The following is a 23,282-nucleotide window of genomic DNA, read 5'->3' on the forward strand; positions in this document are numbered from 1 at the left end:
GATGTGAAGAGCCGTACTTAAGCCATTTGCAATTGTAACAACAACTCCAGCTGACCTGAGGATACGTTAACCGTGGTAGAGTTCCTTGCTCCAAAAGCTGTTTATATAAAGCGTGTACATGCTCTCCCTCTGTTTTATATACAAATTCACGTGGCATCCATCCCAGGAAGCTTGTGAGCTAAGTCAGCCCTGAGGGATGCTGACTGTGGAACCAGTGGGAATGGTTGGCAAGCCCCCATGAGAGATGGTGACTGAACCTACCGTGCTGATTCCTACCTGCACTGCCTCTCCTCATTTCACCCCACCTCCAGCAGGTGTAAAATAACCCCCCTGGTGCCCAGGAGTGGTGGGCCAGGGTTCAGAGGAAGAGGAGGAGGAGGTGGTTGCTTCTGCAGCACAGACACAGGTGCTCCCATCCCAGCCTCAACCCAGCTGCTGCCACCTCTTAAGAGCTGTAGGAAACGAAGGTTCTGCTACCACTAATTGCCCCCTGTAAACATCTACCTGGAGAGAGGGGTTTGCAAGCTCTGCAACAGCTGTGAGAAGGGGTAAGTCTTTGTGCCTCCTGGCCAGTGCTGTGCTGCTTCCCTGAATCCTGATCCTTCCTCCATGTGGCGTCACCTTGGGACGTGGCAGCTGTCTAGGGGGGCTTTGGGGACCCGGGGGGTCTCTTGGACAGCGCAGGCTGTGAGGTGGGATGGGCTGTGGGGGGTCTCTCCAGGACCTCTGTAACTGCAGAGGCTCCCAGGCTAGGAGCCCTTGGCTTTGGCTGACAGGGCAGTGTCTGGTGGGCTCCTGGGGTACAAAATGTTTTGAAGCCCAAATGGCAACGCTCTCAGAGCAAGCATAGCAGCGCCTGTGCAGAGCTGGTTTGGGGGGCGTTCCCTCCTTCTTCTGGAATAGAGAGGTTTTAGCCTTTGGCTCTGCATGGAGGAAGGTGCCACCTTCTCACCTGGTTCCAGAGCCTACTGCCCTCAGCTGCTTTCTTTTGTGTGTTGGTCATTATAGAACAGCACTGAGCAGTTCGCAGAGCTCCCATCCCACAACAGTGCCCTGCTTCTGGCACCAAGGAAGTGCTGTGGAGCGGTAATTCAGCAGGGCTGGGTGTCCTGTGAGCACTAACTGAGGCTGGGGCACAGCCACGTGAGCAGGAGGCTGCCAAAATGCTGCCAGCAGTAGCCCAAGGCCGTGACCAAGGGGACTGTGCCCCTGGCTGCTCTGATGACTCTTCAGAGGGGTGCGAGCTCCCTGCAGACAATGGGCTCCTTGCACCAGTGTGTGAGAGCGGGCTGGTGCAGCCTCCTCGGCTGAGGTCTGGGGGCTGAGGCTGGTGTGGATGGTCACCCCTCTGCTTCCCACAGAGCAGCATCCAGGCATCTGCTGCTGCTTTTTGGCTGGAAATCTGCTCATCTGCAGGCTGAAATGAGAACCAGCTGGTGGTTGTTTGGGATTTATTTTAGAAAAAAAAAATCTCCTGCAAAGCATTATTCTGTTTTGAGTTCCTGTTTCCTTTCCCATCTGTCTGAGGAGCCGGGTCTGTAAATCTCCCGCTGTCTGCGTGTCCCCACTGACGGCACGGCTCCTCTGCCCCATCCCAGCATGGGCAGGCACAAGGGCAAGTCCCTCCCAGGGCTGCGCGCGAGGAGCTCTCCTGCAAACTTTTTTTGTTCGCTGCCTGCGTTTGTTTTTGTCTGCTTATGGTTTGCCTCCTCCTGAGTTTTCTAGATCTGAACGAACCCAGAAATCTCAAGGCAAAACACGGCTGAAACACCATCTGGTTTCACATCAAAACAGCGCACTTCCCAGGGATTGCTCTGCCAGCCCGCCTGGCGCTCCCCTGCCTGCAGCTGGGAGTTAGCCCTGGCACTGGCACACAGTGGCCACTGCGGTGGCTGCTCTGGTGCTGCTCGGCACCCACAAAGCCTCTGCGAAGGTGGTACCGCAGGGCTCAAGGCCAGCTTCCCAACACCGGGCAGGGCGTACCCAAAGGCTATCAGCAGTCTGCGGACGGTGGTTTTACGCCTTTCTGCGTGTGATTTCATGAGAGTAAAAAACCGTGACTTTCCTCATTAAAAGAGAGGCCAGATGCTGCCCTCAGTTGCACCAAAATAAGTATGGATTTACTTTGTTTTGGACACATGATCAATTTATGCAGAAAAGCAATTCTGCTCTGTCCCCCCTTTTTCATTTTCTACCAATGGCCTTTCTCTTTCCTTCAGTTGTTGGCAGCTGCACAAAACACTTCCTGGATTTTTCTCACTGGATTTTTTTTTGTCTTTTTTAAAGGAATCATGGTTTTTATAAATAAGATTTCACACTTTTTAACAATAACTTCTAATGATTCTATGAACTTCTTCTGTAACCCAGCAGAATTTGCTCTGATGTCTTTCAGCAATTTCGGAGGTCGTCATCATTGTTCCTGGGTGCTTTTCATATTTTTAAGACCAGAGGGGACTTTATGATTATCTGTTCTGACAATGAATCTCACTCAATAATTTCTGCTTCAACGTTTCTTGAGTTAAAATGTATCTTTAAAAAAAAGGCTGTTGAGTCTTTACTTCAAGACTTCAAATTATGGAAACTCTATTGCATCTCTAGGTAAATTGCTCCAATGGTTAATGGCTTTTGTTAAATAGTGCACCCTGTATTTCATCTGAATTTGCTTAGCTTCTGTTTCCAACCACCGCATCAAATTAAATTCCTGTTGTGTTTTTTTCCTCTCTGCCTGATTAAAGAGCCCTAATATTAATCATTTCTTCTTGCACTGGTAATTATGGACAGTGCTCAAGTCATCTTTTGACCTTCTGTTGGATAAACTTGGATTGACCTTCTTAAGTTTCTCACTAGAAATGTTTTCCAGATGCTGAATCGTTCTTATAGCTCTTTTCTGAACCCTTCACAATTTCTGTTTTTTTGATGTTGTTGATTTTTTTTTTCTTACCGCTGACACGAAGCCTCACAGTGTTTCAATGTAATGCAGCAGTTCCTGCTGCTGTTCTGATAGCACGGTGTGCCGAGGTAGTACCACCTCTACTATTATGGGATTGTACATCCAAGAATCACGCTTCTCCTAGCAAAAGTACCGTGTTAGGGGGTCACATTTAACTGGCTGTGTACCATGAAGTACCTTGGGGTAGAGTCAGGTTCGTAACCATCCCTTTCAAAGATGCTGCTTTGCAAGATTCTGTGTCCCACTCTATGCCTGTAACCATTGCCATCCTTTGTTACCATGTGAACAATCCCTGTTTGGATTTGGGGGTATTAACGACCACATTGCAGAAATGAATTCGTCATGCTGGGACAATCTTCTAGACAGGTCTGTACAGCCGGGCGTGCTCCTTGTCTTTCCAAACCCACCAATTTTGTATCACACTTAATGATACCTCTTTCCTATGAGCAATACCGATTTTGCAGAATGCTGTTGTCATGAGAATGACAGGCAAGGCTGCAAAATGCCCCACAAGGTAAACATATTGATATATTAATCTTCATCAAATAAACTGGAGATCTCACCAAATATGGGACCAAGTGTGTTTTAATCAGACCTGGTTCCCATTAAAAATCATGCACGTTTCCTGGAGAAAAGAGGGAATCTCTGTCTCTGGAGATGCTCAGAGCTGAACTGAACAAATCCCTGAGCAACCTGATCTAATCAGACCTGTTTTGGGAAGGTGCTTGGACGTGATGACTTCCAGAGGTCTCTTCCAACCCAAATTATTCTGTAATTATGTAATTATGTGGCTAATTAGCTTTCTATTTTTAATACTTGTCACTGTCCTCTGTAGTCACCTTTCTGTATTTCACCCTGCTCCTATGACAGGTTAACCGGGATAGGCTCTGCAGGTTTAAATATTTTATATATCAGCATCTGCTTAAAGGGCTCCATGTAAAATAGAAAGCACTTCATAATCAGATAATCTTGCTTGTGCCAAATACAAACCCGATACAAAGGATTTCTTTCTCCTGTGGGCTGGCAGTGCTGCTGAGGCTGCCTGCTGTGAGACGATGGGCTTCGTGGGGGACATTGGCTGGCCCTGGGTGTCTGCAGGGATTTGTTGGGAGCTTCTCTCGTGGTCTGGCAAAGTGAAGATGACCCGAAGCCCGTGGCTGCGCTCCCGCAGGTGTCAGGAGCGGGACCATTGGGCTGGCAGTCTCCAGGAGAGGTCACTCCTGTCCCCAGAACCTGCCAGAGCAGGTCCTGCTGGTCCCGTGCCTCTGCCGGGTGGCGGGGCAGGCGGGGATGTCAGCTCTGGTGGCAGAGGGGCCGTGTGGGTGCGACGTGCATCGACGGGTCTGGCTCTCAGCAGCTGCCCCTAGAGCTGGGACCCTGGCATCTGCCAAAAGGGCTCTGCGGGGGCACAGCACCGTGCACCCAGGGCCGTGCTCGTGCAGCCCTTCGGCCACCTCTGTGTGGCTGCTGCGGCTTCGGCTGCCGTCCCTGCCTGCTTTCCTCGCGGTGGATTCGGTTGTTTTGCGTCTTTGAGGTTGAGTGGGTGGTTTGGAGGTTTCTGTACGCTCTGTTCTTTTGGTAGGCTTAGCTTGGTCTATGTGTTTAAATGCAGGTTGTGCTTCACAAAAGGGACATTATTTTCAATGAATGGCATCATCCATTTTAATATCTGGTTCAGCGTTTACGCCAGAAAAATCTGATGAGATACGAGTTGACATCTTGTTTTCTTCATCTGGTTAGAGGAAGTCACGACGTTTTTTCAGAGAAATCTTTATTCTAAGATCTGAAAATGTATAAACAAGTAGAAACTTCCTCTGCTTTTCTTTGTCAAGCTGTCAAAATGTTCCCAGGCCACCCTGGTTTGTGGTTTTCACTTGTTATTCCTTCTTTCGTATGACAACAGAGAGATGAGTTGACAGCCACTGGTGTCAGAGGCAGGGAGTTGCTCTGGGGAGAGGAGTGCTCAGCTTTAAACAACTTTGCTGTGGTTTTGGCAAGGCTGGGTCTGTGACCCTGCCACAGAGACGGTGACTTCTGTCCAAGGATATTCCTGCTGCTAGCAGAAACAAAATGACCATCATAGCTGCTCTCTGGGACTGCCGTTTGTGGCTGGGAAGGTGTGCATGGGTTTCGTCCAAGGGATATAGGCTACGCTCAGCCTTGGAAACTTGAGCACACGCTGACTTATTCATCAAGTCAGCCTCCCGCCAGCGGTACAAACAGCGTATAGCTTTCCAGGCACAGAAGTGTGGGCCCGCACCTCTCTTTTACGCTTTCATTTCAGCACTGCAAGGTGTTGCATCAGTAAGAGGGCAAGCCCCAGGCTGCTTTTCATTTTCTGCTGTTCGGAGCTAATTATCCAGGAGCTGGAGAAATAATTGACTGAGGTGTAACCAGGCCCTACGGTTCAAATGCCCGCGGGGTGAGGTGGAAGAGGTGCAGGCCGTGGGGAGCCCCAAGGGCACCTGGCATTGCCACGCACCTTGTGGGAGCGCTGGCACCCCCAGCGTCCTCCAGTCCTGGCAGAGGCAGGCTGGCTGTGTGTGTGAGGAGCTCGGGAGGTGGCTGAGGCAGGGAGGAAGAGCTGTGGGGCTGCAGGTGGGGAGGGAGGCACATGGAGACCCTATGGAGCCCTAGAAAGCACTCAGCGTGGTGCTCCCTGTGACTCTCACGGCAGGACTGTGTGGGAGGGAATTAAAGCGTGCATCCTCCTGGGGCAGATGTGAAGCCACCAGAAATGATCTGTAGGCCCACATGAAAGCTACCTGGCAGCATTTAGTCCCTGCAGAGGCAGGCGTTGTGTCAAAACCCTGGGGCAGGGCACTGCCTGTGCTGCACCTCCCCATGGAGCTGCCTTGCCTGTCCCGCATGTGCGCGGTGCTGAGCACGGGCTGTGTGACATGGGCACGTCCACGGCTCCTCGGGGGGCTGTGCAGAAAGCCCAGCCTCGTGCTCGGGGGCATGGACATCCACCTGGTAGGGGACCCTTAAAGGGTGCCCCCTGCTCCTTCAGGCCCACCATCAAGCAGCACTGACCTCCTGCAATGCCCAGAGGAGTCTCGTGGGCTTTGCTCTTTCCACACACGGTGACACCTCTGTTACCGGCTTGCAGCCTGCTGTGGTTCATGGCATGCATCAGCCTGTTATTGTTGTGACACTGCTCATGTATTTCTTCCTCTCACCCACAGCCTTTCCAAGGGGAAGCTGTGATAATGACAGGACTTCTCGTTCTTTGTCACAGAAATCGGGTATAATTGCCCCATTTCAGCTGCTTTAAGAGGTGCAGCGAGGGAACAGGCTGGATTCTTGCTTTAGACATCAGTCATCTGAAGCATTTGGTAGATGGCACATCAGGGCTGGGAAATGACTCAACTGTCTTTGTTAAAAGCAATCTCTGGGCTCAGGGAATAAAATCAGAGGGAGAGAGCTGAGGGGGGTGGAGAGGGGCCTCGGCAGCAGAGACACGCTGCCTGCTCTCCCCAGAGCTGCCTCTGAATCATCCCCGCAGCCAAGAAGCCGTTCGCCAGCCCGGCCTTGCAGCCATGTCCATGCTGCCAGGGAGCCATTTCCCCTTGCATGGTCTCGCTGAACTTGCACCTTGTGCTCAGCCAACGCAGTGCATATCTGGCTTTGGCAGGGGAATCGGGGTGGCCTTCAGTTGAGGGCCAGGAGTTTCTCCCTGCTCGTGCACCGCTGAGCCACCTGGCCTGGCTTTTGTGGGTGCCGCCTTGTGCCCCTGTCGCAACACAGGTAGCATCCAGCCAGAGATAATCCTCGTCGCGGGCCCTTTCTCCTGCTGGATGGGCTCACAGAAACCTCAATGAGTTGGTCTTGCTTGGCTTGTGAGTATTTGTGACAAAGTGCTGATGGCAAAACAGGCTGCTTCTCAGTGGGCGTAGCAGGGATTGGCTTTGTTTGTTTTTCCTGCTGCCAAGGCCTTGCTTATCTAACCTCCATTTCAGTCCTGTTTTGCGTGGAAATGTTTTTATTTATGCAGCTGGGACAGAGGCCCTTTCTCTTTTAACTCATCCAAGTTTGAACTTGTGGAAGAGAAAATCTCTCATGGCAGCCGTCTTCCTTCTGCTGAATGAAATGTGCCTGAAACGGGGATTGCACCGATGTGTGTAGGTAAAGCCTGCTCCTCCCTGTTCAGCAATGCACTATGGTGACGTCTTCAGTGCATTTACAAGTCCGCTCAGACACATCTGGTGCAGGTAGCACAGGCCATCCTGGTCCCAGAATCACCCCCAGGTCAGTAAGCTCCAGAGGCTGCAAGCCTGACGCAAGCCAACAATCCCTGCTCCGAAGAGTGCTCGGAGGTGTCAGTGTCACTGCATCTGGAAGACAAGATCTCCCTGATGTGACCTCAGGCTTGGTCTGGAGGCCATCTCCTGAGGTGCCACGTGCTCGGGCACGGTTTTTAGGCTGCTCTGCAGTCAGGTTGGGGGCTGTCTGTGAGGGGGCAGGTCATGGAGCAGGCTGTGCTCGTAGCTGCTCTCTTGCCATGGGAAGATGCAGCCCTGGATTTGGGAGGCCCTACCACATCGTCCTGCTGCTTCTGCCTGTACTCCGAGTACCAGCATCCCTGGCTGCCAGCGGTGATTTGGCAATGACTGTTGTGACAGCAGGGGCCTGACTGTCTTTGCCCATTGATGTGACCCCTTTGATCGTGGGAACCACGGAGCCTGTTTTTTCTAAGCGAACAGAGAATTCGGTCATTGCTGAGCACATCCTGCCTCTTAGGATGCCTACTGCAGCTGAGAGCTCGATGGCCCTGGTACTGCGGCTGTACCAAGCACTGTGTGTTCCTAGACAGTACTGTAAAAGGATGCAGAAATGAGGCTTCTTACGCACTGCTTCCTTTTATAGCCTCTCAGTGCACTAGTTTGTGTTTTTGTTTAAATACTCCAGGCTCTGGGCTTTGCTTTGTTCAGCACAATCTGTTCAACACAAAGGAAAATAAGTCGTTAGTGGTTAATTGGAACGTGTTTTTCTTAGCTGTCCTGTGCTTTTATGGACTGTCCAGGTGCCTGTTTCCAAAATAAAGCTGCTCTCTGTTGCTCCCCGCTGAAAAGCACCTACCTATGCTAGGTCACGGCTCCACAGTAATTAATGAAGAGCTGCAGAGCTGGCCGGTGCTGTCGATGTGCTGTGGCAGTGTGTTTCTAAATACCATGACAAATCGGTTAAGGAAGCACGCGTGCACAATTTGCTGCAGCTGATGCTGCTGGTGACAGAATTAGACTGTCCATCTGCATGCTCAAAGGATCTGCATTGATAACATCCTAATGACAGTTCTCATGTAGTTTGTATGAAGAGAAATTATAATTTTGGGAGCAAGCAGAATTGAATAGAGCTTGTTAGGGATGTTTCAGCAAAGATGATGCAGTTAGAAAACGTGTATGTTGTGAAGCAGAAACGTTTCTTGGAAATATGTAGTTTGACTACCTTTAATTGTCAGTCTTCTGCTGGGCAGCTTGTCAGTTGTATCATGCATGCGACCTGGGTGCTGCACAGAAACACAGCTTCCAAGGTTTGTCCCTGAGTTACTGTCCTGTGGTCCTGGCATCTTCTGGCTGGCTGAGATGGGACTTCTCTTGTCCCGTGGAAGCTGGAAGCTTGGCTCCTGAGTGAAGTTGATGGGACTCTTAAGAAAATTCACTGTTGCTCACTCCCAAATAAATTTGCTGTCCCTATTCAGTGCTGAGCAGCTGTAATATCGGGGGAAAAATGATAATTTTGTTCAATGGCTACCAACATCCTGAGCTACCTCTTGTATTTTGGAAACACCAAGCATCAGTGTTTCTGAAACTAAATTTCACAGATTTTCATAGGAAACTTGCAAAACTTTCTTATGCCTATTGGAAATTGCATTTCAAGCTACTGGAAACTTCTACAGAAGGGAATTCCATTGTTCAGCTAGCCTGAGATCTGACTCCCATCCCCTCGGTGCTGAGATTTTGAGCGGATGTGGCTGGAGCTGCTGGGACAACCACTCTGCTCCTAGATAGCAGTGGCTGCTATTGAAGAATAAATGACACTGCAATCTGAGCCTTGCTTGCACACAGGCCCAGGGGGCTCGTTCAGGGGAGACTAAGTGCAGAACAAGCTTGGCCATTTCTAAAACACTATGTAAAGAGACAGAAAATTGTTTTACAGGCTCTGATAAGATATTGCTATGTTCTGTCTCTACAGAATGAATCTCAAAAGGGACAAAAAATGTTAGCACTTTCTACATGCGGGAGGTTTTACTTCCAGGAGAATTTGGTCACAGGTCTATTTAGTGCTTAAAAAAAAACCAACCACCCAAAAGAACCCAGACCTCTAGGAGAATTTGTCTATTGCCTAAAGAGATCCAATGACCCAGTTTTGTTTATTTTTTATCCTACAGAATAAAATCAAATCTGACTCTATCATGACTCTAAAGCCAGGGTATGGCTCCCACCTCCATGTCCAAGTTTCTTCACAGGATATTGAAATTATACAACTGTGGGTTGCTTTGTTTTTCTGTGCTACAGTTTTGTTGCCTATAAGTAAACAGAGAGCAAGATCTTGATGAGGTGAATTCCAAGAACTGCAATTCTGTAAGATAAATGCAAAACTCGCCCACAGCCATCAGTATTCACCTTCTAGATCAAATCGCAGGCAGCTGGGAGGAGAGTGCTAAGGATTAAAGTCCTGGCCTGGGGAAGGGTTCAAGCCGGCTGCTCTGCCGCTGGTTTTATGTGCTTGTCAAGCAGTTGGTTCTTGGGTTGAAAGTGCAATAAATCCACCTGTTTTCCTGCTTATACGGCTGGCAAAAGCAAGGTGTGGAGCTGGCTTTTTCTGGGGCTGTGCAAGAAATGATGGACTTGTTGGTCAAGGCTGGGAATAGTGTGTCCTGCTTTGGCCATCCTGCTGCTGTCTGCTGGGCTTTGCACCTGGGGTGTTGTGGGGAAGCATTCATTGCCAAAAACTGTGGTATTTGTTTGCTTGAAATGCTTGATTGGTTCAGGTAAAAATAACTTATTTTAGGTAAAAATATTGTTTCAGCCATCCGTGACTGAAGTGCATACTGACTTATTTGTTGATGTCTCTGTAACAAAATGTTTCAGATTTAGGTTGGGACCCTAAGAACTGGCTGCCTGTTACTTTTGGGGTGTCTTATCCACTCCCTGGGCAGAAGACCCTTGCCCAAACCTCCCCCTGCAAGGGCTGATGTCTGTATGCTCCGTCCCCTTGGCTGCTGTGCTCTGCTGCCTGCACTGTTTTGTTATAGAAATGGGGGGCCATAAGCAGATAAAATTGCATGTTCTGGCTCACATACATCAGGTTTGAGAAGGGTTCCTTCAGCTGTGGTGAACAGCCAGCACCAGGGCCACCCTGCGCTGCCTGACAGTGAACGTCTCCTGCTGGAGGGCTCTGCTTTGCCTCAAAGGACTCCTTAGGTCGGAGTAGATGTGGCTCCACAGCCAGTTTCTCGGGGGATTGTCTCCTTTTCCTTGGGAATCCAGCTATTTCTTCTGATTCCCTAGGCTTTTATAGAAAATGCCCCCCGGAAGGGAAATTATTTGTTTCCCACCTAATAAAACATTTCACTTACTCTGAAGCCAAATGTTTTCAGTCTGCCATAAATTCCAGAATACTTCCATCTCAGAGGGACTCACAAAAATGCTTGCATTTTTATTTTTTTTCCCCCTATTCCGTGAGAGAACAAAATGAATTAATCACCCCCTCGGCCCACCTCTTTGTCTGCTGTGGGAGAGGTGGGTAGAGCACCGCAGCACTACCCTCCTTCTCCCTGGGGTGCAATGGGGGCTCCCACAGGCCCCGGCTGCCAGGATGGTGAAGCAGAGCTTCAGGGCTGCTCCCCAGTGAAAACAACCGGAGAGGTAAGCAGCAGGCAGGGTGAGGGCTGTCCTCCTGCGAGGGGTGAGCCTGGCCACGTCACCCGTCCTCTGTGAGCACCCGGCGTGAACTGCTCGGCCGTGCCCCCAGGGGCCACCAAGGCTCCCTGTCTGCTGGGTTATCTGCCTCGGTTGAACAATACCAAGGATTGCAGCTCCTGCTGCCGTGGCCATCGCCTTCCTGCAGGCACCGCAGAAGGTGTCCAAGGAAGGGCACGGTGAAGCCCTGGCCTTGGTTGCCCTCCTCCTCCCATGGCTGCTGCCTCTGGCTCTCCTGTTTCCCTGCATCCGTGATGAGTGTGTGTTACAGGCATGCTCTCACCTCCGCTGCGAATGTCAAACCTGTGCTTTTACTCATCTGTCCTTTCTCCCCTCAGCTGTTATTCAGCCCGTGATAAAGCTTCTCTCCTCCTCATGATGGATAGATGAGGAGGAAGGAGGAACAAGCTGTCTTCTAACAGGCAAGGCACATAAAGCTGCGGCCACAATTGCAGTTACCAGGCGCATAAAAGGCATAATTTCTTTGCCAGCATACAGTTCCCATCCAGGGACAATGGCTCTGCAAAAGCCTGCTGGCAGACGCTCCAGCCAGAGACATCTGCGTGGCACATCCTTACAGGGTGTAGAGAGGAAGGGACGATGCGTCTCTACTCTGCAATTAAGGCTCTCATTTTGTCATTTTTATTCCCTTCTTGTGGAAGCTGGCGAAGTGCTTTACTTGTTCCCGTCTCCCACCCCCACAGCAGGGCTGTACGGTGTTTGTGTGCTCCCTCCCCAGTCGGAGGGACTGCTCCGTGTCCCCGTGTCACTGGTGGGCTGGGTGACCTGCCACCCTGCCTGCCTTCAGGTGGCACAGGTCTTGCCCAGCCAACGCTTCTGGGACGCCTGTGCCTTCAGACCTGCTCGGAGGCGTGTTGCAAAGGCTTCCCTATGTTTGTTTTCCATGGGTTCAGCAGAGCCTTTCCCCATGTATTAATTAATTACTGTATTGATGAATCCTCTCCTCCAACTTGTGTGGTTCAACGTACTCTGCTGGAGGCCCCACGCTGTAACCCCTGTCCTTCCCAGCTCTCCTCCTCCTCTTCCTCGTGCCATCAGGGCAGTCTGAAGCCCAAACCTTTGGGTAAGTGGAGTTTGCTGCTTCTCGGCTGTCTGGGTACGCGTGCGGGCTGATTTCTGGACGTGACTGCTCTGGTGTGATTCGCAGCTCAGCAGATTTCACAGAGATCAAAATCTAGGCAGACCCTGGAAAGAAGTCCCATCTGATAAACTCACCTATCTCATTGCACTGATGTGCTGCAGATTTTCTCTGTGCTTCCCTGCGACGGTGTTGCACATCCTTTCTCCTAATGTGTTTGCACGCGGAGATCATCTCCAGGCAGCGCTGTGCTCCTCGGCGTCCTGAACGAGGAGTCACCAGGCAGAGTGAGTCACTGGTGCAATTTGACGTGGTTTAATCTGAACTTTCAGGGCCTGATTTCGTTATTGTTGCTTACATTGAGTGCTTTCTTCCTGTACGCTGAAATCAGCAGGATTTCTTGTGTTGTTTGGTTAAAAGATTTAGAAAAAAAAAAAAGTATGGGTTATTGTAGGTCAGGATGCAATTAGAGGACTGAAGTGCAGGAAGAAGTGCTGGACAGGTAAACAGAGCTGATGGTGAAAGATGCCTCCACGCAACCTTTCCTCTGTCACATGTGCTTCCACGTTTCTGGAGTGCTTGAGCAGCTCAGGGACTCCGTGCTGGGGGGGCTGGAGAGGTGGGACTGTGGTGTCTCTTGTGGAAACATGCAGGTTTTTGGGGGGCAGGGAGTTGGGTGCAGTGCTGTTCTTTACATTTCCTTTCCCCACAAACCCTCGCTCACGGATAACTTCACCAGACCATCAGACTAGAAAAAGGTGTTAGGTCTTTGAAGCTTCCCAAGCACCTGATGCCCCTTCCTCACACACCACAAAGCAGGTCTGTGCTATATGGCCCAGAATCACAGACCGCTCCTTTTCCCTCCTGTCCCTTCTGCTAAAGCAAACCCAGACTCTCTGCAGGATTTCTTAGCATCTTGGCCAGTCTAACTTGAAAAAATACTCTTGTAGTGAAACTTTCAGAATTACTGAAATTATGTGATTTTTCTTTGGTCCTTTATTTTTTCTTCTTTCTAGCTAAGTTCTTTTCACATGTACATATATATAAAAAAAATCTTCTGCTTATTTTTGCCATATTTGCAGGCTTACAAGCACGTCTGCTTTGTGTCTCAGCCAAGTGGCAGAGACAGCTCAGCTCTGGCAGTCTAGCTCAGACCTCTCTCCTGTGTATTTGCTTCTCTTCTCTGGATTCCCACTTTGGCAGTGTCTTACTGGTGATGTGCTACCCATAACTGAGTGGTAGTATCCCAGAGGACATCACCCACAGACCTTAACCAGGAGGATTATCCCTTCTCTCCTCCAGGACATGATGTTTTTTGTCAGAATAGTGCTCCTCCTGCAATAATGTAGATCCAACTTCTCCGGGGGTAGCTGAGGAAGGCTTCAACCCGGACAGATCTAGGGCAAGAGACCCCTGGGGACAGCAAACTGGGTCCTGAACCCCTGCTGCACTTGCGCCAGAGGACTGGCAAGGCAGGTTGGCTACTGCGTTCCCCAGCAAGCTCTGTCCTACTTCCCTTCCTTCCTTTATGCCTTTTCCCTTTTCCTTTTCTCATGGCAAAAGCAGTTCGGTCCCTTTTTCTTGAGTAACTTTTTTTGTTTTTTTTAGTTCTGTTCAATCTTCCCACGCTGCAGAGATTTTTTTTCCCATGCTGGCTGAGATGTCACTCTATCCAGAGACCTTTCTTTCCCTGTAGCCCCTGAAAGTGTGGGTGAAAACTATAGCACATGCAAAAATATTTTGAGAAATATTTTGAAAACCTCACAAATGGTTACCAGAGGCTTCAGTGTTAATTTTTTTCAAAGCAATTAGGTAATAGAGTAGGTCAATAACATGCCTGTCCCACTTTATTATTTTACACTTCAGTTATGTCCTATTTCTGTTGCTTTTAATCCTCATAATAGCCAATCCCTTGGGATTAAATATGAAACCCTTTGAAACTGGTGAACTCAGAAGGCCTGGGGTAGCCCCTCTCTGCTGGCTTTACCCATCTGCATAGTCTGTGTGAATATTCTCTCTCCGTAACCCCCAGGACCCAGCAGGTTGTTATTTGTAGAAGAAATGTTGAGCTTAAATCCTGCACCTCAGCTTGCACCAGTCTGGGTTGTTAAACTTGCCCATGCACATCTTCTCAGCTGCTTACGAGCACGGATCGATGTTTGCTGTGAAGAAGCAACGCCTGGGTGATGTCCAGAGCGGAGGAGAAAGGAAGGAGAGCAGAAGTCAGACAGGAGAGGTCGGGACATGAGGAAGGGACTAGAAGAGGGAGGAGTGTTCTCACCCCATCCATCCCAAAGCAGAGGAGGGGGTGAGCACAGCTGGCTGAGCTCCTCTCCTCAGGCCTCCAGGTGCTCAGAGCGGCGGTGCCTGGGGCTGTGGCAGGTCCCCTGGGGACAGCAGCTGCCGCTGTTTTGGCTCCCTGGGGACTCCCAGCTGGAAAACTCTCATGAGCTACCCAGGCTCCAGCTGCTCTCTGTTTACACTGTGATAGGCTCTGCAGGGCCCTACACGCAGTGCACCCGATGAAATTCAGAGTCTCTGCAGAGCAAACATGCCCTGTGACTTGAGTGCTGTGGTGTGGTGTGAGTGTGGTGCTCCTGCTCCAGTGCAGCCCTGTCTGGAGGGGGGGCTTTGGGAAGGTTCTCCTCGCTCCTTCTGAGCAAGGCGAGGGACCAAGATCAAAGCACAGCCTGGTCTGACAAAGTTTGCGAACCTGAGCAGAGCTGGCTTTTGCTGCAGTTTGTAAGGAAATCCAAAGCAGCAGGGATTCAGCCGGTCCCAGGCTCTGTTCCTCTCAGTTCATGGGTTAAAAGCTGCCTGATCTGGCTGGGTTTCATTGCTACAGACCCAGCAGCCTGTGCAGGAGGACACGAAGCGGAAAACAGGCTTTTACACCCTTGTACTCCCAACATGCAAACGTGAGAGGAGGCCAGGCCTCCGAAAGGCCGGCAATTTGGATGGGAGTTGCAGGGAATTTGCGGAGGGAATTGCGATGGAGGTGGGCTTGTACGGGGGCCAAAAGCGGTCCTGCTGCAACCCCACTGACGTCAGCTCCCCACGCCTCTTTCGCTCTCCGATCCTCATCCGTACTTCCTTCTGAGCTCACAGGGCCTGGCATCTGGTTTGTGCTTTTGTTACCGCAGCTGTTGGCGGGTCGGAGCGTTTCCATGATTCCCGGTTCCCGGAATACCCCCCCCGCCTGCCCGCCCGCCATCTCCAGAGCTCTGTGATCGCTCTGTCAAGCACACGTGTCCCAGATTGGCTCCTGCTCCCCAGATGCGCTCGTCTGACTAATTACCCCCTTCACTGGCGCTGGTTTATTGTGAACGCAGAAATCTGGTCATTACAATTTGTTCTATTCTTGAAAACCCCAAAGTTGTTGAACAACAATGAACAGAGAAAGCCTTTTGTTAATTCAAATTCAGCAGCGAATAGCAGCAGCCCCTCTGATGGACCTGGCGTGTGAGGCCGTTTCTTCCCAAAATATGAGGCTGCAGCAGCAAAAATTGGGCTGCCCTCGGTCTGCGAGGGGGAGGTCGGGCAGGAGGCTGCCTCCCTGCCCCGGGCTGCAGCAGGCGCTTTCCTGAGCAAAATACCGGTGAATCCTGGGGAGATTTTCCAGCGTGAAGGATAAAATTATGCCTAGTTCAGATGTTTCCATGCTGAAAATGACTGCTTTTGCCAGACCTCCACCTGCTGCCTTTTGGTGAAGCAGGTACTCTGAATTTACCTAGATTAGCATTCCTATCTGCAAATCGCCTAACTATGGGGAGCCTGAAAATAATTATCATTGCCTATTTATTCATCTCTGAGAACCACCAGTGCAGCATCTCATAGACATTCCCCCTTTCTGGAAGGAATATGGCTACAGTGATGTTTTAGTTTCAGAGAAAATAAGTTAAAGCTACAATTCCCCAAAAGAACATAACACGTTGACTCAAAGGTCATGAAAGCAGTGTTACCTGAGGACACCTGTGAAAAGAGAACAGGTCATTTTGCTTCCTGCATCTCTTTAATGACTGTTGCTTGAGGACATAGCTATCAAGTTCTCACCTGGTGCAGTTTTGTGGCAGATCTTAATCATGTTCTTAGGAGACTTGTTCTGCCCAGAAACCACTACCACAGCTGCTGTCTCTTGATCACATCAGAAAGAAAAGTGAAGTTTGACAGAGAGGTGGAGTTAATTCCCTTCTGATCCGTGGATGACAGGTTGCATCCTCTTCCACTTGCCTTAAGCATGCTGGTTTAAACACAGATAATTTTACTTTTAAAGTAAATCTAATAGCTCTGGGCCTTCTGTTGGTAGGTCTGTGTTAGGTTTCTTCTCCACTGTGCGAGAAGCAAAGTGACTCTAACTGAAAACATTTCCTGTGGTTAGTTGTAGACAGGATCTGTGAATCCAGAACCAGCCGATGCTGGGGAAAAGACCAGCTAGACATAGTCATGCAGAACTGAGAGAATTCCTGCAAGTGGAATTTCCCATAAAAGGCAACACTTTTACCTGCCTATTCTCATTTGTCTTCCTGACGGGTTTGAGATTGGGCTGGTATGAACAGCTTTTCCACGTTCTTTTCTGTGTATCATTTTCTCCTCTTCTCCCCTATCTCTAATATTTGTGTTTGAGTTAAAGCTGGACATAGCAGGAGAGATATTTGGGTTCCCCCTTCCTCCTCCCCTTTGATCTCTCATCTCCTATTTATGTCTGTAAATGTTTTGTTTTATTTGGTGTACATTTGCCAGAGAAATGCTGGGCCCAGCTCCAGGCAGGCTCATTTCCCTCTTCCATCTTGAGACATTCCAGAGCTGAACAGCATGAGATTGCGTAGCTAAATATTTAGGAGAAAGCAATGGAGCTGTGTCACCAAAAACCTCAGTGTATTCCTCGGAACAAAAGGAGGTTACTTAGCGTGTGCAGACAAAAGTCTTGGAGCGGACGTGGAAAGGCCTGTACTTAAGCCGTCAACAATTGTGATCAATGTATCATCTCAGTTGAGCCTCGTATCAGAGGTAAGGTACCACCATACTCAGCTCGTTTCTGACCCCAGACCACTGGAACATCACACTGTGATGGTGATTTCCCAAGCCAGTAGGGTCCCAGGCCCCTCTTAGCACCACAGAGCAACTCTTTTCACTGAAGAACAGCTTCTTTGTGTTTCTTTGACACGTTCTTCTTTCAATCTTTCAGTACTTCCTATAAACTTGGAGAGAAGTCACAGCAAAGCACGCTTTGCTTGGAGCACAGGCACTGCGGCGCTCACCCTTATTGAGAGAAATCTCTCCTACTTCTATAAGCTCTAAATGTGGCACCAGTGACTTTGTCTGCCGAGGTTTCAGATGTTTCTAAATCTCTCTTTGAAGTTCACCCAGGGGTTTGCCAAGCGTTACCACAACCTGCAGGAGTGGTGATCTTCAGTGGAGGAGTAAGGCAGGGAGCTGGGAGCAGTAACATCTGACACTGCTGCGGATCGTTTTGACAGGGGCTGTGAACCAGAGCACAAATTTTGAAAAAGTTGCCAGAGGTTGGGGTAGCCTCTGAAGCCTGTTCATACGCAAATATATATTCCCACTGGATGAGAGGGAGGAAAAGGGTGAGAGTGAAGCCAACAGCCTGACTGAATGCAAGTGGGAAAGAGAGCGGACCTGCTCTGGGTTGCCAAAGTCTGGATTTTTCTTTCAACCTTGTGATTGTTGTCACTCTTCTTAATGCCCCAGCTCCATGGAAATATCAGTGCTTACTTATTTACATGTAGTTAACGCCTTCCTAGCTCTGGTGTTTGTAGTGTGAAGATAGAAGTGGGGTGAGTCTGAAATCATCTTGATTAATAGCATCCTGGGAAAAAAAAATATTATTTCTCAGAAATTAGAACTTTAAAGCGAGTCTCCTAGAAAAGAGGAGGTCAGGATGACTGTTTCTGAATATTTTCTAACTCAATATACTGATAATAAAATCATTGGTGGAAATCAGGCTGGTTTTAATTTCTGGTTTTATTAATCAGAACGGGGGATACACAGACCTCAGGGAATGACATATTTTTGTGCGTATTAATATCCACATTGCTCTTTTAACAGAGCAGCTGATGGAGAAAGAAGTCTATGAAAGCTGTAAGTAAAACTTGTTTCCCACATCCCTTCATGCAAATTGTTCTGTCAATAACTGTGGTTGGGTTGGGACCAGAGACTAGACCTTGACCGCGTACTCATTGGATCACCTGTGCTTTTTCCCTAGCATCACTTGAGGAGCACCTGGTGTGTTCTCCACGTGGTACAGGCACATGGCTTGGACCTGACTTTGGGAGGGATACAGCAGTGATTTCTCACTCTCCCCCAAGGGCTTGGAGCACAAGCGAGCGACTGGTCAGACAGCACGGCTGGGGGAGACTCCAGCTTGGTGCAGGAGGTTTTCTACCCCAGTGCCTTCTGCTCCTGGAGACATGTAAGTGACAGATGATGCTGCCTCCTGGGTACCAAGTGACTACTGCCATTCATTCCGCAAAGCCCCTGCCTCAAAGGTTGGTGATGCAAATGAGGTTTGGAGTGGTTTAAAACTGGCTGCTGCTAATTAAAGCAGATTACTGCTAGCTTAAACAGACTCTGGTGCTTCCTGAAAAAGGTGTCCTTCTGTCTGCAAAGAGGTTCAAAGTATGCTAACGACGAGAGCTGTCTTGGAAATCTGTGCTGTCTATCTGAACATAATTATACTCAGATTTCTCTCTTTTTGCATGTTTGAATTTAGTGAACTTTAAGGCATTTCATGGAGATAGAGTGAGTAAAATCCCATCCATCAGACTGAAGCAGTGTGGGCACAGGCAAGACACACTTCCATGTATGCCGCCTCTGCTTGCCAAAATGCTTTTTTGCTTCCAACTGGAAAAAGCCAGGTTTCCTTGTGGGACAAACAGTCTGTTTCAGTCACGACCTCTGGGCCAGCAACAGTCTTAATGGTTTTTCTGTGCAGTATTCATCATTTCTAAATAGCTGGCTTCAAATGTAACTAATTTCCTTCACAAAAGTTACTGTAATCTTGGTCACTTCTGAACCAGAGCAGTTCCAGCCAAACTGAAACATGGGAAAACAGAGGAAAGGAAGATGGTGTAACACACACATTTCAAAGGCAAAGTCTGCATGTGTAATTCCTGTATCAATAATTACCCTATTCAGTCTGATGCAATGTACCCAAAACTGCAGAGGAGAAGGGGCGAAGGGACGTGAACTAGGTCTGACCAGCAAGGTATCTTTTTAAGTGCTGACTTAAATTTGGGCTAAATTAAAGCAAGGTCTCGTAAGGGTGGGAAGATACTCTTGGCATGTACAGGACAGACTGAAAGACTGTGAAGCTGGGAATGTGATGTGAAGGCTTTTGTTTTTCAGCCTTTAACAGGACTCCAGGTCAGATCCTGTTTTCTCTCTCCCACCCGTCCCTGATTTATGAAGGATGGAGGCTGCTGTGACAGCCTTAGTTACAGACACCTGCCTTAGGTTCACGCCAAGCAGCTCACCTCTTCAGCACAGTTGATCTCCGTTTCCTCCCCTGGGTCAGCAACATGGTGGTCATCCCAGCCACGTCCCGCTGCTCTGGGTGGGGGATTTGGGTGTAGTTGGCCTCTGTTCTGTTTCTGCTGAGCAACTGCCATGGCACAAAAGCAGCCCCCTTTCTGAAATCTTGCCAGCTGCATGGAAGACTAAAATGGAGACTGCAGAATGTTCTTTCACATCTCTTGCGGTCACCCAACAGCACCGAGCTGTGCAGCAATGGCAGGGCAGCAGGGGAAAGTTCCCACTTGCCGCTGTGCATAACACGTCCCTTCTGGGTGTATTTGGGGCATGAGTACCCTGACTCAATGGCACTACACATAAATATTGCTTTTAAAAATCACTTACAAAAACAGAGCAGATTTTTTTGCTGCCATGTAACACATTTGAAAAATGATGTCAATGTGTCAGCAGTGGAGACTGGCTTTTGGCAGACTTGAGAGTCCCTGCAAAGGGGCCTCAACTTGCTGAAGGTTAATTAGCACTGGAAAGAGGGCTCTCAAGTATTGCTTCAAGCTCTGGGATGGGAATTTGCCTGGGACAGTCTCAGGTTAGGAGGAGATCTCTGCATAAACCCTCTAGTCTTTGCAAATCTGAACTGAGGGGGTGGCAAGCAGAGTTTGCACTGGAATTCCTCAAGGCACTGACATCTGATTGCTGTTGACATCTGGACCGGAGTACAGCTCAACAGTCTTTCACTTGAAAATCTAGAAATATTTTCTTAAATGTTTTTAGAACCTTTTGTGAAGTTCTTCAGAATGAATCACTGCCTAAGAACAGCTCAGTAAACATCATCCAGTTAAAATGACTGAACACAGTACAGTTTGAACTGAGATGGAGTTCTTAAAGAAAAGGTTTGCCAAAAAACTCAAAACAAACTCCGTTCTTTTACTTAATGCAATAAAACCCCTGTCAGCCTGAGAGAAATCAGATTTTCAGAAATTTCTAGCAATAGGCGTAATTTCTGAATGTTTTCTCCCACCCCAGGAGGCCTGTGCCTGATGATTGATAACCAGTACACATGCCGCTCTTTTAATATGTCAAGGCACGTGATCCTAGCCAAGGGCACAAGGACACGTCCCCTGATTGGGAAAAGCCTGCAGGGGGGGTGTGATTCTCCCACATGCTTTTCTGGGAGCTCCTTGATGCAATCTGAGTCTAATGAACACACCTGACAAAGTAAACAATTATGAAAAAGAGCATTTCCTCAGCCTTTTTGCCAGAGTTATAACAGGAGCTGTGCCTAGGATTCCACGGGAAAATCTGACTGACTGATTGACAGCCTATTCCTATTTCTGCTAGCAAAGTCTACAGGTAAGAGCAAAATGTCAGTATCTTACTCCAGCTGTGTTCTGTTTCAGCTGTAAGGTATGGGGAAATATTTTTGTTCACTTTAGAAAACAAGTCTATCTCATTTCTGGAGTACCCTGGTTCTGGGTAACAGATGCTGCTGTAGCTGGGGCACTGAACTTGGACAAGACAGCTAGCATCTTTTGTTGGCACTTCTTTGCGCACGTTCTTTTTGACCTGTAGCAAGTTATTGAATTTGTCTGTGCCTCTTTTGCTGAGTTGTAAATGGGGAGCAAGCTGCACGACTGTGTTGTAAGGTTATAGTCATAAGCACTCATGAGGCATTCGCAAGTACAAATCAAGACTAGGATGACCAACAGCTAGGTATTTAAGAGGTATTTTTTTTTCCTCTGCCAACTTTTTGGGGCTGAACCAGTGCAGGGGGATGACTGTTAGTCAGCTCACCATAACTTGTCTGGTAGAGAAGAACATCCTGGCTATTGAGTTGGAGGAGCTTGCCTATAGGATTAAACCAGCTCAGGACTATTAAAAATAATGAGCTTTTTGGCAACCTCCTGGGTGGGTCTGCACCACTGTAATGAAATATCTTTGATTGCTAATCAGTGGGTGATACTTCTGAGCTGCCCAGGTGAAGCTGAGGAGTGAGAAGAAACAGCGAGGTCTGGAAAAGGTAATTAGGTCAGACCCAGTGTTGCATGGATGTGGCTGTCCTGCTTTGAGGAACGGGTTGGCTCAGGAGCAGCAGTGGAGAGAACAACCTTTTAAAGATTGGAGCTTGCTTAGTTACTTTGTGTTCACTGAACTGGTGAAGTCCATTGTCCAGGGAACTGGCTGAGACAGTTATAGAAGTGTTAGAAATTATTTCTAAGATACCAAGGAAAATGGATGAGATTCCAAAATGTAGGAAAAGGGTACATGTAGTGGTGGTTTTCAGAGAAAAGAGAGAGAGAGAGAGAGAGAGGTGAAAGGAACTGGATGGGAGTCAACCCAGTTCTTGGAAAAAGTGGAACAAATAATCTTTGCATAAGCATCTCAAAGATAACAAGGTGATAAGTTGCAGGCATACAGGACTGTCAGGAAGAAATCCTATCAGAGCAGCCTGCCCTCTTTTTTTCTGACAGAATAACCAACCGGGGGAAAAAATGGAGATGTCCTGTATTCCCAGTACAGTAAGGTTTTCCACCCTCATTCACATGATGCTCATAAGTCAGCTATGGATATACATCCCAGGTGAAACTGGTGGAATATGGGTGCACAGTCTCATGGAAAAGCCTATTTGCAGAGCAATCCTTGGGGCCTTGCATCAAATGAGAAGGGAGCAGTGAGGGGGTTGCAGGGGTCCCTCCTGGGGCAGTCAGTCTTGCTGTTAATGGCTTTGTAGGTGCAATAGAGATGATGCTCATCAAACCTGCTGACAGTGTTGTGCCAGAGGGCATGCAAGCACATGGGAGAACAGGATCAGAAGTCAAAGTGGTCTCAGGAAGCTGGGGAACCAAAGTGAAAAATATTTGGTATGGACAGACACAAAATAAGAATTAATAATACACTGTGAAGATACAAGTTTGGGAACAGCTTGCAAGACCACAGGTAGGGAAGATTTTAGTGGTTATAATGGATTACAAAATGAATGTGTTTCAAATGTCATGCGACTGTTCAGAGACCAACATTATCCTAGGACTGACAGACATGAGTATAGCCTCTGAAGCAGCCTATTTTCTCTGCTTAGTACTGGTGTGGCTTTGTCTGGAGTATGATGCCTAACTGCAGATATAGGATTTCCCAAAAGCTGTAGATTGGTTTAAGAGAGCTGAGAGAAGAAAAACAAAAATAATTACAAATCTAGGGACTATATTATATTATTCTCTTGAATTTGCTGAGAAGACGGCATGCTAACCTCTCAGCTTGCTGCAAAAGAAAGAAGACAAACATTTTTTCACGTTGGTGGTAGATAGGACAAAAAATCTACTTAAAACATTGTAGCAGGGGACATACATTAGGAAACTTCCCTCATGCCAAGTATAATAAAGCACTGAGTAGGTTGCTTAGGGAGGCTGGGGAGTCTTTAGCTGGAGATACAAAAACTTAGTATTTTTCAGGAGCTGTGTAAGGGTATTGCTATCATAGGCAGAGAAGTAATTAACAAAAGAGCACAACAGAGAGCCCAGACAGTACAGTCACAAAAACCAGACAGACATTTGGGCAAAGAGGTTTCTTTCTCAGTCTTGAGATGTTGGTAACCTGGCTTTGGAGTGGTCTTGGCTGTGTCACTGCTGGTCCGTGCCAGGCAAAGGGCAGAGGCAGGAGATGCAGTTCAAGGAAAAGAGAAGAAGAAAAGAGGTGCTTGGCAGCCCTTTTGGAAACAAAGGTAGCAGAAGGACCTGCATGCTTTTATTGACTGTTTCTCCTTAATTTTACTTTCCAAATACTAATGACAGGTTGCTTGTCTGTCAGGACAGGAGGATCCTCT

The 23,282-nt window shown here is 48.4% G+C and overlaps 1 protein-coding gene across 5 annotated transcripts in view; it reads left to right on the top strand.

The window, feature by feature from the left end:
- The window catches only part of ACCS (1-aminocyclopropane-1-carboxylate synthase homolog (inactive)), a 53,800-nt gene that overhangs the window by 9,954 nt on the left and 20,564 nt on the right, over positions 1–23,282 (top strand). Inside the window, exons 1-3 of one of the 5 annotated variants that reach the window (XM_040557934.1) lie at positions 399–548; positions 18,044–18,076; positions 18,201–18,407. In XM_040557934.1, coding sequence (XP_040413868.1) covers positions 18,052–18,076; positions 18,201–18,407 — 232 coding nt within the window. In that variant the 5' untranslated portion in view covers positions 399–548; positions 18,044–18,051. Of the gene's footprint in view, positions 1–398; positions 549–16,704; positions 16,982–18,043; positions 18,077–18,200; positions 18,408–23,282 lie in introns of those variants that run through there. The other 4 variants (XM_040557936.1, XM_040557935.1, XM_040557937.1 and 1 more) reach the window with 4 other exon arrangements.

This window comes from Cygnus olor, chromosome 5 (genome assembly GCF_009769625.2).
Source record: "Cygnus olor isolate bCygOlo1 chromosome 5, bCygOlo1.pri.v2, whole genome shotgun sequence".
Lineage (NCBI taxonomy): Eukaryota > Metazoa > Chordata > Aves > Anseriformes > Anatidae > Cygnus > Cygnus olor.